At 46.4% G+C, this 14920-nt stretch overlaps 1 protein-coding gene across 2 annotated transcripts; it reads right to left on the reverse strand.

The window, feature by feature from the left end:
- Positions 1-4929: 4929 nt before the first annotated feature.
- LOC109778197 (uncharacterized) lies at positions 4930-14440 on the reverse strand. 2 transcript variants are annotated; one of them, XM_020336751.4, is made up of 23 exons: positions 14236-14440; positions 13995-14071; positions 13128-13838; positions 12264-12445; positions 12088-12162; positions 11874-12008; positions 10834-10952; positions 10360-10656; positions 10204-10291; positions 9908-10013; positions 9633-9743; positions 9189-9352; positions 8749-8869; positions 8293-8517; positions 8021-8211; positions 7721-7888; positions 7535-7640; positions 6734-6871; positions 6472-6636; positions 6198-6401; positions 5667-5861; positions 5525-5596; positions 4930-5445 (listed from the first exon to the last, which is right to left on the reverse strand). In XM_020336751.4, the coding sequence occupies exons 2-23, from the start codon at positions 14052-14054 to the stop codon at positions 5293-5295; spliced, it is 3786 nt and encodes a 1261-aa protein (XP_020192340.1). In that variant the 5' UTR covers positions 14055-14071; positions 14236-14440; the 3' UTR covers positions 4930-5292. The 2 variants fall into 2 exon arrangements, with proteins under 2 accessions (XP_020192340.1, XP_020192341.1); XM_020336752.4 differs by having other exon boundaries at positions 12088-12159; positions 14236-14421.
- Positions 14441-14920: the final 480 nt, after the last annotated feature.

Here is a 14920-nt window from a genome sequence, read left to right on the forward strand (position 1 = left end):
CTTGCTGAACAACACCTCGTTTCATTCCTTGCTTGGGCGCACGCCATTTGAAGTGATCTATGGCCACTTGCCTTGTGAGTTTTGTGTGGTGCAAGTGGAAGAGTGCTTTGTACCTGATTTGGCGTCCTGGCTGCGGGAGCGTGAAGTGATGATGCAACATTTGCAACAACAGCTGAAGTGTGCCCAGGACCGTATGAAAAAGCAAGTCGATAAGCACCGCACGAATCATGAGTTTGCTGTGGGTGACTTAGTGTTCCTCCAGCTGCAGCCATCTGTGCAAACATCCATGGCTCAACGACCTCATCAGAAGCTGGCCTTCAGGTACTACGGACCCTATACCCAATCATCGCTCGTGTTGCCGCAGTGGATTAAAAACTGGAACTTCCGGAAGGCGGTAAAATCCACCTGGTGGTGCACGTTTCTCAGCTAAAGAAGATGGTGACCTCTGACATTCTGGTGAGCGACACCTTGCCCCCAGCTAACACACTCTTGCAGGCGAAACACCAACCATAGTCCATCTTGGAACACAAACTTGTCAAGATACAAGGTGCGCTTCAACCTAGGGTCTTGGTGCAATGGAGCGAGCTTCCATTTTCCCTGGCTACCTGCGAGGAACCACAAGACCTCCAGCTTCATTTTCCGATGGCGCCGGCTTGGGGTCAAGCCGGTCCTCAAGAGGGGGCGAATGTCACGGCTGACAAGAGGGCCCGGACTCACCAACTGGAACGGGACCTAACGGTCCCAGCGTCAGCGGGAAGGGGGACAGAGTAAGCTAGTGGGTGTCATCGGACTGGGCCTGTAGCTGGGTCGTGCTTGATAGAGCCTGCGTGCTCTGCTCATTCTTGTATAACTAGGCTAGACTATTGTAAGTGTGGATCATCGAAAAACTAAATCGTGAACTGGCTGAGAGAGAGAAGTTGTCCTTCTCCTCCAGAACCCTAATTCCCCTCCTTCTCTCCAATTATCCTCTCCTTCTTCCCCTGTAGCGCCACCACACCTCGATCGGTCCGTAACAGGCTGCCACGCGAACAACGACAACATGTGGAAATCCTCGGCAAGAACACTCCCCAGACGCGACGGCAAAGGCCGACCAAACACACACGACTGCCTGTAAGCATGATCGAACCGACGCACCCACTCAGAGCCCATCAACAAAGGCCAATCAACACATAGCCGAACGCATGGGCGTACCCAGGGGATGCCCGGCCGCATGAATAGATAGGAAGTTACGCAATGCTATGGGCAACACATCTAATAGATATTTGTTTTATAAATAAATAATATCCAGGGGCATTAGCATGAATGAAAACAAATATAGGAACGAACACTAAGAAGTGATGGACGGCTAACAGATCGTTCGTACTAGCCGCACTTAGGGGTTGCTTGGTTCTAGGCATATCAATGCCACAATTTGCCACTGCCAAACTTGTCTAGCTTAATTTAATAAGAATGGGAAATGTGGCTTGAACCAAACACCCACCTAAATTTGCCAACTTGCCTAACCTTAGGAGAGGCAACCTTATACAAACTTTTTTTTAGGGAAGGCCATCATGGCTAGCTTTATTAGATCAAAAAACAATTACATCGTTCACCAGCTGACTAAGTAAGAACCCAGGTGGTTCATTACACCAGCTCTCATTATGTTTATTACAAAAACTAAATTTAGCTAGCTCATGTGCTACTGAATTTGCATCACGGAAACAATGCTTGAAGATGACCTTCCCAATTAACGTTGACGTATCTATGCAGTCAGCAAAAATCGCTGCTGATGCATCCCACCTTTCAAACCAAACAGACTCTTAGGCCTGACCTCGGTGCCGGAGTGACCAAGCGTGAATGTAGGTTTTGGTGGCGAGGGGAAAGCAGCGTGAAATAACAAAGACAATAAACGTCAACCCAGGTCCGTCGAGGCGCGTTCCTTTTCGCCGAGTCCGCTGACACATGGGTCTAATGCAACCGAGAAATCGGTTAGGTCCGAGCCTTTTGAGTTGCCGATCTTTATCGCGCACGCCTAGCTTTTGATAACCTATGGAGTTGCGGGGGCTTGACCTTTCATGTTTGTTTGCGTTTCATGATCATCACAATAAGAAGCAAACATCAAAAAATCATAACCAACAGTGCCAATACATATAGCGTCACCAAAAAGCACTATCCTCATCAAGTGTATCATCATTTCGAACAGTACCATCTAAGGCAATTTCCTCTCTAAGATATTTAGCCACCCCCTTATATCGTAATAAAGACCATTAACTTTATCATAACACTAATCATCTTCATCACTTGAATTACAATACCTCACCTGTGGGGCATTGTCATCGTCTCGCGTGTACTGCGCCATGCGTTCGAGAGGCGCTTGCCCGAGCCTTTTGTCACAGCCGAACAAACGGATAGAGAGTCAAACACATCTCTTAGAGCATCTCCAGCCGCGCCCCCAACCGGCCCTCTAGGGCGACTTTTTTCGCGCCGGCGCCGAAAAAAACCCCAGTCGCGCCCCCAAGACGCCGAAATCCGCCAGCTCAGCCCATTATTGGGCCCGGCGATCCCAGGCCAAACCCAGCGCACTTGGGGGCGCTCAGGGGGTCCGGCGGAAGGGAAAAACACGCCTGGGCCACACTGTTAGACAAAAAGTCAAGACAATCATCCAGATTTGCCCCCCATGCCCGCACGCTCGACCGCCACCATGCCGATCCCGGCGCCGCCCACCGCCCACCACCGCTTGATAGGCCTTCCCCGCCGGAAAAATAGAGAAGGTTTCGCCGCAGCAACCTCTCCACCACCTTCCTGGGCGAGTTTCCCGGTGCTCCGGCCGCGCAGGGAGGGATACCGGCGGCTGTGCGCCCACCACACCCGCCAGGTGTTCGGCGATTTGTCTGCTCGGCGATGGACTCGGACGACAAGGAGGCGCTCACGGCGCTGCTGGAGGAGGAAGCCGATGCCACCGTCCAGGACCAGGAGCATCTCATGGTCCTCGCCACCTTGGCCGGCCTGCTCGCGAGAAATGAAAAGCCGCGGCGAGGTGGCTCGGCGCCGGGGCGGCTGAAAGCAAAGAACCGGCATCGTCTGGAAGGCTATTACATGCTCTACTCCGACTACGTCGCCGACGCTCCACTGCACGCCGACAAAGTATTTCGGCGCCGTTATCGGATGAGCCGAAAGCTTTTCCTCAGGATTGTGAATTCCATCCAGGAGTTCGACAGCTACTTCAAGTGCAAGAAGGATTGCACCGGCAAACTTGGATTCACCTCAATCCATAAGTGCACGACAGCGATGAGGATGATTGCATACGGAGCTCCCGGTGATTCACTCGACGACTATGGGCGCATGGCCAAGTCCACGACCATTGAGTGTTTCTATAAGTTCTGCAGGGCAGTGGTGGCAGTGTTTGGACCGCAATACTTGCGATCACCCAATGCTGAAGACACTGCTCGGATCCTAGCACAGAATGCAGCAAGAGGATTTCCTGGGATGCTTGGAAGCATCGACTGCATGCATTGGAAATGGAAGAACTGTCCATTTGCTTGGTAGGGGATGTACAAAGACGCCAAAGGCGGTTGCAGTGTGGTACTTGAGGCAGTGGCCACACAGGACCTCTGAATTTGGCACTCCTTCTTTGGTATGCCAGGAACTCACAATGACATCAACGTGCTGCAGTGCTCCCCTATCTTTGCCAAGCTTGTTGAAGGTCATTCTCCTCCGGTGAACTTCGAGGTCAATGGGCGGCATTACAACAAGGGATACTACCTAGCTGATGGCATCTATCCGAGATGGTCTACATTTGTGAAGACTATCTCAAACTCTGTGCCAGGAGGAAGAACTCCCACTTTGCGAAGGTTCAGGAGGCTTGCAGGAAGGATGTCGAGCGGGCATTTGGTGTGCTCCAATCTCGATTTGCTGTTGTCCGATACCCCGCTCAGACCTGGTCGAAAGATCAAATGTGGGAGATCATGACTTGCTGTGTAATCTTGCACAACATGATCATTGAGAGCGAGCAGGAAGAGCCAGTGTTTGACACTGAACCATATTACAGGCAGGGTCCTTTTGCGCAAGTTGATCATCAGCTACCGACAACCTGGACTGCGTTCCTCAATATGTGTCAGGAGATCCGAGACCCACAGGTGCATCAACAACTGCAGCAGGAGCAACCTGGGCAACGCCTAGCTCGACGTGTGATGAAATAATTTGTATTGAACTATTTGATTTCTATTGATTTTCTGTGATGAACTATGTGATAAAAAATAATTTGCGCGGAACCACGGCGAATACGGGCCGATTTGCGCCGATAGCGGGCCGATTTTTTGCCAAAAGTGAGCTGAAAAGCAGGCAAAATAGCGCCTAAAATGGGCCGATGTCGGCGCCTAGGGGCGACCTGGGGCGGCGGCGGGGAATCCAATCGTCCCAGAGCCGATTTTCACGCCGGCGCCCCCAAGCGGCGATTTTTATGTCATTTTGTCAAGGAGGTCAAAATCAGTGCAGGTAACCAAACGCGCTCTCTATCTTTCCAGTTTGTGCATGAAAATGTAACCCACACACAAGTTGCACCGCGGGCGTAATTGCCTCTATGTTCAGTTAAGCGAGGTTCAGTGCGTCTGGTTGATGCGCCAACGGTGTAGCAACTGATGAAGTGAATGATCTGTTTCCATATGCATAATTTGATGACGATAGTGCCATGAAATCTATCAATTTAGAGGTCTGATTTATCTACCGTTCTACCCTGATGATAAACAATCGAAATTACCTGGCAGTTTTGAGTTGAGCACACCCAAATGCTGCTGCAATTTCAAGAACAGTACAAGGCACGGGTTATCTTAAGTAACTTTCTCTCTTCAACGAGATTCAACACTAGAAGACATGAACTTGACACCATGTTTCATTTACCTCTCCAAACACATTGATGAAACGATGACCATCAAAAGGTTGCCCCTTAGCATCTTAGCAAGATACGAAATCAATATAATCCCGTCAACATGTTCAAAAATCAATATTAGTAATTGTGAAATCTCAGCTAGCTAGGTGCTACCAGTGAAACTTACACTACTCCCTATGAAGTACAACCAGTCTCCGCATTCAGACCCATCCCACAGGCAATGGGAACATATTTTAACCCGGTTAACCAGCAAAGCGCTATTTTTCGGCTTCTCAGCTCATGTATTTCACCAGTAGCCCTATTTTCTATTTCTTACTATTCTATTGTCTTGTCTTCTTTACAAAGATCTCCACAGCATCACTTCGGCCTTGTCATCATTTTCTAAGCTGCACACTCGAATGTGCATCCATATGTACACAACAAAATGATCAATAGTAGAAGCCTGAATTCTTCTGACGGGGAGCGTCTTTGCAGAGAATTGACCTCACTTCCATGATGGACCTAGGCGGCTCCAGCTCCTTCTGCTGGAGCGTGTTGCCGAGCAACTGCTGCATCTGGGATGCAAATGTGTCATCGAGCACCTGCAGTATTACAAGTTTACATGACCATAGCAGCAAAGAGGAGCAACCACCAACAGGAACTATAAGAAAATGAACTTACCGACACTGCAACTCTCGCGCCTTTGTACCAGGCCTTGTTCTCTTTGCGGTTTTCCAGGAAACTCAAGACATCCTAAACCAAGGTTAGTTAGTAACTCATATGACAAGAGGAGAAACGATGGTTCTATTGATCGTTCATTTACCTGCCCCATACGGTCCCAAAAGCCTCGGCATATGGCTACAAACACATGAACTTCTGAGACTTTGTGCACATGATTTATTGCCCCGATTAGCTGATCATTCAACTCCTGCATCCTGCCACGGATATCTGACTCCAGGACCAATCCTTTTGAGTCTTGGATGATCTTCTTGAGCTTTGTGGTGCTCTGCATGCGGGTCTGCCCATAAAAATAACAACATATTGTAACCAAAGTACCAAAGTGACCCGCACATTATCCAAGGATAGTGACAGTAAAACTTCCCGCAAAACAACTGACAGTAAAGCTGTGTCTAGGACTAGATATAACCAAATTGCTGCAGTTGCAAACAGTGTAAAAAGGCTACCGGAACTTGCTATTATCAAAGCCTAATCCACTAAAAGTATTTCTCAATGCAATTGTCAAATCTACGTAGCAACCCAGCATGACATGCCAATTAACATTTTGCAGTATATGATGATAACATCAAGATGTAAATAATGGATGCGTGGTTTCAGGTTTTGCAAAAACACTCACATTCTCAGACAACTTCTCGACAACTGCTTGCATGTAGTTTCTGAATTTCGCCCTCAATGTTACTGTAACCTCACTAAGTCTTTCGCCGATGGCAGCTGAATTTCCTCCATGAGGTATACAAGAACTCCAGGACCTCAGATGGCTCTCGATCCGCGGCCGCAGAACATCCAATAGTCTTTTCATTGTGTTCAAGAGGATCCCTAGCTGTGAGCACATAGGGGTCAGACATCAAAATCTGAAATTCTCACAAATGTGAATGCACAAGAAAACTTACATCTTCAGGTACAACATAAGGGCACGTTGAATTGCGCTTTGCTAGCTTTTGTACATATTTGAGGCCAAATTTTTTTGGGGCAATACAATCTTTAAGTGGGGCCAAAATATCCACATACTGCTTTTCGAGGGAGTCGATTACCGCTTTCTCGATATCTGCAATAGCCTTTTTTGACAAAAAATCACAATAGCACAAGGTAAGTCAGATTCCATTCTGATGCAAACAAGTCAATTAAAGGGTCTGCAAGTGAATCCACACATACATTCTCAAGAACAAATATGTATTCTGGCCATCGGCAAATGATAACCTCATACTCCGTCAATGTATTCTTCAGTAAATCATACATCTCATCCACGAAAGGTGTCGTCATATGCTGAGTCCTAACTCCTGACCATTTAACCTGATAATCGGCAAAGGTATTGCAGGATGAGACCCCAAAATATCAAATACTGAAAAGCTGGGTGCACCCATATATAGATATTGTAAAGTAATTGGTGCAGCAAATAATAAATTTTCAGAATATAAAGAGTGAAAACAGATCTGTTGTACAGTAATTAGTGCAGCAAATAATAATTTTTCAGAATATAAAGAGTGAAAACAGATCTGTCCCAATTATCATGTCATTCAAGTTAAATGAGACGTCAAAATTACAAACTCTGAAACTAACTGCCTGGCAAGCGCGTTCATCTTCAGACAAGGCCCACATTTGTGCATGTGCGTGCATGGGTACTAACAGAACTTCCAGTATCACTAGTTATCATCTATAAGTGGTTTTAGGTATTGAATCGGTTCACTACTGGAGAAGTGTACGCGCCCATAACCTTCATCTGATTGCTTGAGTTGCTTTAGTTATTAACTCTTAGTGGTTCCACTAACAACCAAGCCAGTGTCATCCAAGACCCAACAAATGGAAATAGAAGAGAAAGAAATGGAGGACTCACAGTTGGCCACCACCAACATAACATTGGACATTAATCGCTTACTAACCATTTATCATATAGAAATATGTGCCAACCATTTATCATATGATTTAACCAAAAGCAAACACAGGAGAAAAATTTACCTTATCCAGCCTGCAGTTTTCGAGCAGTGCTCTTCGTTTATCTTCAATCCATAATACAATGTACAAATGGAACAGCTCTTTTGCATCAACACCAGCTTTAATAGAACTGAGGATTAAAAAGTACGTTAGTCTTGCATATACAAGACACAAGTGCAAGAACAGGGCCAAGTTAACAAGGATACTTACCAAATGTTCCAGCTGGCAAGATCCTTCTGAAAATCTGCAGTGGCGATCACCAAATCTGCAACCGGAGAAGAAGGGCCAGTAGGAGGGCACGCAACAAGGAATGAGCGTAGTCTATTTGAGAGCTCCACACTATAGATGGCGGCTGTCAAATTGGGGAGGTCGACAAAACTGTGGAAACAGAAGAATAAACAGAGATTAAAGCAAGGTAACAGAATCATTTTGTAGTGAATGCTTCTCATAGATCATACACAATGAACAGTTACTAAAAGATGAACAGCAGGCCCAGAAACAACAAAGTACCTGGGAAGTATGTGATGGTTATGAATTTCGATGTCTGTAAAAATTTCGTTGCGTATATTATGGCACAATGATTTCATCTTCTGGTAAGCAGTTGTGAAGGTCACCATGTCCATCTTTATGCCTTCAGAATTTCCTGCCACAAATTCATCAGTTTCGAGCATGTGCCTCCGCGAGCGCTTCCTGGCAGCAGTCTGGATATAAATTAAAACTTAATAAGCATCAGAATCTAGAGATAGGTTTAACATACATATACAGAATAGTTGAAGAATGACCTGGAAGTAACCACAGAGTCTCAGTTGGGCCTCTGGAGATAGCACATCATGGAGAAGACTGTACAGCTTTATAGCCGGCTCCAGGGCTGACGCGGCCAATCCAGTTGGTGGCCTAAAGTCTTCCGCCAGTCCAGAGACCAGTGACTCATCAAGACACTTGTAATTCTCAAATACCATTGCTAAAGTTTGCTCGATTTGCTCCTCCACTTCCCCCAGTATTCGATTCTAATGAAGCAATCAGTCACATGTTCAAGTTGAGATGTCAGGAGCAGGTAATGAAGAGGCTAAAGAGCGGGATGGATTTTATTGATTTCAGCTAACTAGATTAATTTTCTTGTAACGTCAGAGAAACAATAGAATATTTACTCCAAATTTAAGAAATTTGTCACGTATCTTGTGAGATGAAAATATCGTTCAAGCAAAAAAAACATCTTTTGATGGAAAAGGAGCGAGTACCTCTTGATGGCTCAATGTGGCAGTACCATGGCTCTTCATTAGTACTGGCAGCAAGAGCTCGTGAACTAGATTCAGCCAATCAGCCGTAGGGGTTGCAACATCCACAATATATGAGAGGTACCTTTAGGAAGAATGATAAATAGCAGCTCACTGAGGAGGGGCAAAAGTAATTTGAAAGAAGAGACAAACATTCGATGCAAACCCAAACAATCATAAGCAAGTATCAGAAAAGCGTTTCTGGCACACTCAAAGTCGCAACAACTAATATAGGGGCTGCAATCAACTATCTATCATGATGTAGCAGACAGACATGAGTATTTAAGGTAAGTTAAATCACAAAGAACACAAAAATCATGCAGAAGGACTGAAACAGTGAATACAAGTGATAATGAAGAGACCAAAAGAAGCTAGAAAGAGTTGGGACTACTGTAGCCAAGTACCTCAACTTAGTGTACGCATCTGAAACCCCATAGTATGACGCAAATTCTGTCAGCAACCATTTCCAAGAACCTTGCAAGACAAGATTCCGTTGCTGAATGTGTTGTGCCTTCATTGCAACTTCCAAAACAATATCATATGCCACAGTCTCTGCGACGGAGCCATACTACAAGAACAAAGAAAGGTGTTAAGGAATTGGTCAGCATGTCAAAAGCATGACACATCCATCAAGAAACATACACATCCAATAGTTCTTTAATGGTTGACATCCTGATAAATAGGATTCCCTGATTACTTGTATTGAAATCGATAGTATTCCTCAGTACAAGGACATTCCGGAGAACCTTTTACTTCGCTGAGACAGATAATCTTAATGCACTAACCTAAAACTAGTGCTATAGCTAACCAAAAAAAAAGGCAGCAACACTATAGCCATGCATCTGTACCTTTGTGTTGTTTTCATCTGCAGCAGTTGTATATTGGACATATAGATGTATGCGGCCCACGAGTTCATGCTCTGGCTCCCGGTATATTGACCACCAACGAAGTTTGTCAGCCTACACAAGAAAATTCAGAAGTTTTCTGGGGAACATCATCAATTGCACTAAAAGGCACAACTGGTACATAGTATATCAAGAAACACCAAGCTATGGAAAACTATAAGAACCTTTTTCTTTAAAGAACTTTCAAGCAAGTAACAACATGGTAAGGAAAATCTTACAGGTTCCTCTGCCATTGTAGCAACTTGAGCAACAACACGCCCACAGGGTTTTCCTTTGGTATCAGATACATCAATGATTAAATCATCTCCAAGGCTATCTGGAAAGCTGAAATGTAAACAGAAAGATATTCAGCTTGACACCAATTTCATAATAATATATACAATGTCCTCACCAAGATATTTCTCAAAATACATACAACACACTGATTGGGGCACCACATCATCAGATACAAAGAATTAACAGTGGCATATATGTTATTAAATAACATGCTATATAGAAATTTCTCTTTACGTACAAGACATGTGTTTCACCAGATCCTGGCTGCATTGGTACCACGTCGTCTTCAGGTGAACTTTTAAGCCTCAGTTTGCATGAATATGTCTCTGAGGCAAGAATATGGTGAGGTTAATTCAAGAGGCTGCAGGTCATGAAAGAAATAAAGCATATTTACCTTGTTGTATTTCGTCGGCTGAACTGCTGCGTAAGGTAGTCACACCAACTTTTAGCAGACCAGATACCTGCTTTATATATTGAGCACTTGCTTGCATGTATGCTAAGCTATGCTTCGAGAAGGAACTATTAGGAGGCACATGTGTTGCTACTTGAACTCTCCTAACTGACTCCCACCCAGATGTGATTGATGATTGTACGTTGGACAAACGGTGCCGAACTGAATCAAATTTCACCACTGGCAATGATGAAAAATTGCAACCAGAAGGCATGTCTACAGACATGCGAACTTTGCGAACTGCAATTGAAATCACATTATGTTACCATTTAACATCTTGGCAATTTCTGAGAGTAGTTTGCAGAGCATGTAAAGAGAACTCCTAATAGCTAGAATGATCTGCGGCTCTATTAGAAGTCCTCACAAACAGCAAGTTGAAAAAGGGAAAGATTTGGCATGCATTTGGGAAGTGTGTACCTTGAACCTTCATTTTTCCAATTGTTTTCTTGGGTTTTGATGCAGCTCCTTCCGTAACTCGTTCTGATGCCTGTTTTGTCATGAGTTCCTCCTCCGATCGCAGCAGCACATCTTGCAAGCTGAATGAAACATGCAAAAATATCAATTTACCTAGGATTATAATTATTGACGGATTATATTCATACTTGGTGCATTACGTTTTCACTGCAACATGTAAAAAGATAGTACATTGACCAGCATGAACAAGTAACAAATGAATGATATGCTCAAAATACAGATAGGTACTCCCTCAGTCCCTCTGTACCAAAATATAAGACGTTTTTAAACACTAAAAATCGTCTTATATTTTGGTACGGAGGGAGTATTTCACTCCACCTTAGAGTAAGTCGAGAGGTTTTGAAGCGCTCAAGGAGGAGATACTGGTGTTTACTTAATGGCATTGTGAGTTTGCAACAGTTCTTTTTTGAGTGATGATACTCAGCAACAAGACACTGATGAAATATGCTGTTCTTGGAAATTTTGCAATATCTTAGATTTGAAAAGTTGAATGATTGGTGTTTACGGAGAAAGAAGCTATTTTGGCTGATTCTATGTCTCTTAATATTTACAATTTGCATCAACAGAGGGGCACTGAGGTTTCAATGGAACAAATTGACTTAAGTTCAAGCATGTCTTTTGCTTCCAGAACAGATTGAATTTATTGTCATCAGAAGAACGGGTGACGATAGTTGCAATAGACTGATGAGACATGCTAGGATCAGACAAGATCCCCAGAGGCACAGTAGCTAAGAGAAGGTGCCCCCATGAAGGCCAGATGGATTAGGCTAAAGTTCAGAACAGGTTGGATTCAAACTTCTTCTAGCTTTGTGTATCCAGTTCAACTTTATCCTTAACTAAAATAGCTATTGTGCATAATAACTATACGCATTTCCACAATTGCTCATGGTAACTAAAATCGGTAAGAAAAGTGTAGCTAGAATATTTCATGACATCTTTCCAGTTGATTGTTGCGAGCATGAAATAATTCAACCATAACTCACCTAAATGTGTCTCTCAATAATGTGCATTCATTTTCCAGAAAAACCGGAGCTTCCATACAGCCTCTAGCCCATGCATGAAGACACAGGCGAACACAAGCATCATATGCAAGCACAGAATACCAGGGACCTTGCAAACTGTTTTTTTAATGGAACAGGTTAGTAGAGAAATATGGAACAGTAAACAAATTATTATTTAAATGTGTGCTCTACATACCTGGCATGAAACGTGGGGACTCGAAGAGGAATTGAACTAGATGGTCTGCTGGTGTGCCTTCCATTCAAAGCGCTGCTACATGGTAGAACAAATAGTCAGAACGACATGCCAGCAGAAGAAATACAATTAATTCCTGAATAATGGTTTGATCGAGCATCCAGTATTACGAAAGCTACCTATCAGTTTTTTCGGGTAAGTCAGCTCCCACAATACCATCACCATGGTCCTCCTTTTTGACAGTTGAACCATCCGATGCACTTGCTTTTGCACAAGTTCTGGTATCACTTTGAGGAGCTGGTGAAGTTTCCTGACTATAACCATGTATTGGTGGGGCACTCGGGACATCAGATGAACCATCCTGCACACAACCCATTCGATTCATCAGCAAAATCTACTCAATTATGTAAGAACGGTATCATAACATCACATGTATTCTAGAAAGCATGGCAATAGATGACCCTTGCAGCCTATGGGCCCAAAAGACCCAGAAAAAAGAATCAATTTTTGGCAGCAATTTTGGATCCTAGGTTACATCATGGATTAGAACCAAAGACAAATACGATTATGATGCAGTTGCGGAATTGAATTTTTCTTGCATTTTCCAAAGGAGAGTGAATATCCAGATCACAATTGTAAAGCAAAATCGAGTTTCTCCTAATAATTGAGGGGGAAAAAGATTGGCCAGATCATTATCCAAGTGGACTAAATGCAGAAGCATGTCATCCTTAAGCAGATACCAACAAACAGCTTGTGTATCTTAACAGTAGTATCTGGAGAAGGTTTGTTCTATGAGCAGAATATTTGTTGCAATATCGCTATGTCGAGCAATTACAATGCATTGCCTAGTGCAAGTGCAAAGATTATCTATTCGGCCATATTATTGTACCAAGTAGGAATGATTGTGAAATCAGAAAAAATGTCAGAACTTTCATATGCAGCCGAGGAGTGGAACTAGTGCCATTCACGCATTTGATATGGCAGAGGATGAAGCAGGACTAAAGAAAATGAGAACAGTTCATCAATTAGCACAGAGAACTAACCATTTTAGGAGAAGATTTGACATCGACCCGAGCAGGGACATGAGCAGAGTAGTGTTCCGGCTGGTAAGCTCTCGAGTTTGAAGGCTGAGCTGCCGTACGAGCCGCCTTAGGAACCGCATTGTTCGCTTCTCTCCGGACTGGCCCGGTATGCGAGTACTCAGATGCGTACCCACCCTTGGAGGCCACGCCATTGTTCCGCCCCGACACCTGGCTCGAGAACTCGGAGCTGCCCGCAGAGTCCGAGTACTCCTCCTCCTCGACGTACGCAGCAGCAGCGCGCGCCTCTGGCCGCCGCGCCTGCTGCGGCTTCCCCCTTGGAAGCGCCGTGTCCCTCGACGAGCTCAGATCCGAGTAGCCGTCGCTGGAGTAGTAGTTCTGCTGCCCGGGCACGTTGGCGTACCGGTACAGGGGCACGGCGGTGCGGCGTGGGGCGTCGTCGCGGTGGCGGGGCGAGGAGTCGACGGAGTACCTGCCGCCGCTGCAGACCTCGACCTCCTCGGCGTCGGAGGACTCGTCCATGTCGGAGGCCGTGGAGGCGCTCCCGTCGTCGGTGGGGCGCAGCGGCACGGACGCGCGCGGCAGGTGGCCGCTCCTGTACTTCTCCGGCGGCGGCATGCCGAGGCCGAGGCCGCCCGCGCCGCGCGCGGCCCGGAGCGCGTCCATGCGGCCGTGGCTGTGCAGCGCCCCCGCCCCCGCGCCCGCGCCCTGGCCCTGCAGCATTCGCACCAACCAACCAGCACTGGTCAGAGACGGGAGCAGCGGCAGCTCCGGAACGACAACGGACTCACTCAACCCCAGCTAGGGTTCAGTTGAGCCGAGGAAAACCGCCGCGGCGGCGAGGACGAGGAGACCAGGGAGAGCACTCACCTCGCGCACCCACTTGAGCGCGTCCCGATCCAGCCCCTCCGTGAACATCATCGCCGGCATGCAAATCCCCGGCCGCCCTGCCGCACGCACCGCCAACAAATCCGCGCACCGAATCAGCAAAACTCCCACCCAAATGCCGCGCCCGTGAATCGCGGCGAACGAGGGGAAAAAAAAACCTCCCCGAAATGCCGCCTCGAGCACGCGGATCCGGGAGCCGAAACGAAAACCGCCCGCAGCTTACCCGGTACGCCACCAAATCGTCGGCGCGGGCTCGGCGGCGGCCGCTCCTCCCTCCTGCCCCGCCCGGGGTTTGAATTCGCTGGGAGGCAACAGCTTCGAATTCCTGCTGCGAGAGTGCGAGAGGAGGGCGACAGCGATGGGAGCGTGGAGAAGCAGCGCCGAGTGGTGGTGGGGGAGAAAAGAAAGGTCTGGGAGGAGAAGGGGGAGCAAAGCAAAGGGACAAAGAGGAGTTTATTTATTTATTTAGTGGCGAGGGAGAAAAAAACCACTGCTGCTGCTCCCGTAGTGGTTTTTAATTTCGAATTAATAAAGTGACGGAGACGACGGCGGCGGACTTTGCAGTTAAGCCCCTGCCCGTTTTTGGAAAGTCATAGAGGCAGGTGATATGATCTTCGCACGCACGCACGCGCCCCGCCACGGAACTGTATCCGCGCACACATGGAAACCATCTACTTCGCGGGGTTGGAACGGATCACACTATCCTCACGTATCTCCTCTTCGATCTCTCGCGAGTATCTTTTCCGTCACGGTAATGGAGATGCGTACAGCTTCCTACGTGGAGGTATGCGTGATTTGGGGGAATGGAGGGGGTTATCGGCGAAAATGGGGAGGAAATCATCTCGTCTTCCGTTTCTTGGAGTAGCAGGAGAGGACGGGCGCGTGCGTCAGCCCCAACGGGCGGGCGC

The sequence above is a fragment of the Aegilops tauschii genome, chromosome 6 (assembly GCF_002575655.3).
Source record: "Aegilops tauschii subsp. strangulata cultivar AL8/78 chromosome 6, Aet v6.0, whole genome shotgun sequence".
Classification (NCBI taxonomy): domain Eukaryota; kingdom Viridiplantae; phylum Streptophyta; class Magnoliopsida; order Poales; family Poaceae; genus Aegilops; species Aegilops tauschii.

Coding starts and splice junctions, on each gene's coding strand:
- LOC109778197 (XM_020336751.4), bottom strand. CDS start 14,054: ATGCCGGCGATGATGTTCACGGAGGGGCTGGATCGGGACGCGCTCAAG. Junction 10,292..10,359: donor AGCCGACGAAATACAACAAG/GTAAATATGCTT, acceptor TTCTTGCCTCAG/AGACATATTCATGCAAACTG. Junction 9,353..9,632: donor CAGATGAAAACAACACAAAG/GTACAGATGCAT, acceptor TTGTTCTTGTAG/TATGGCTCCGTCGCAGAGAC.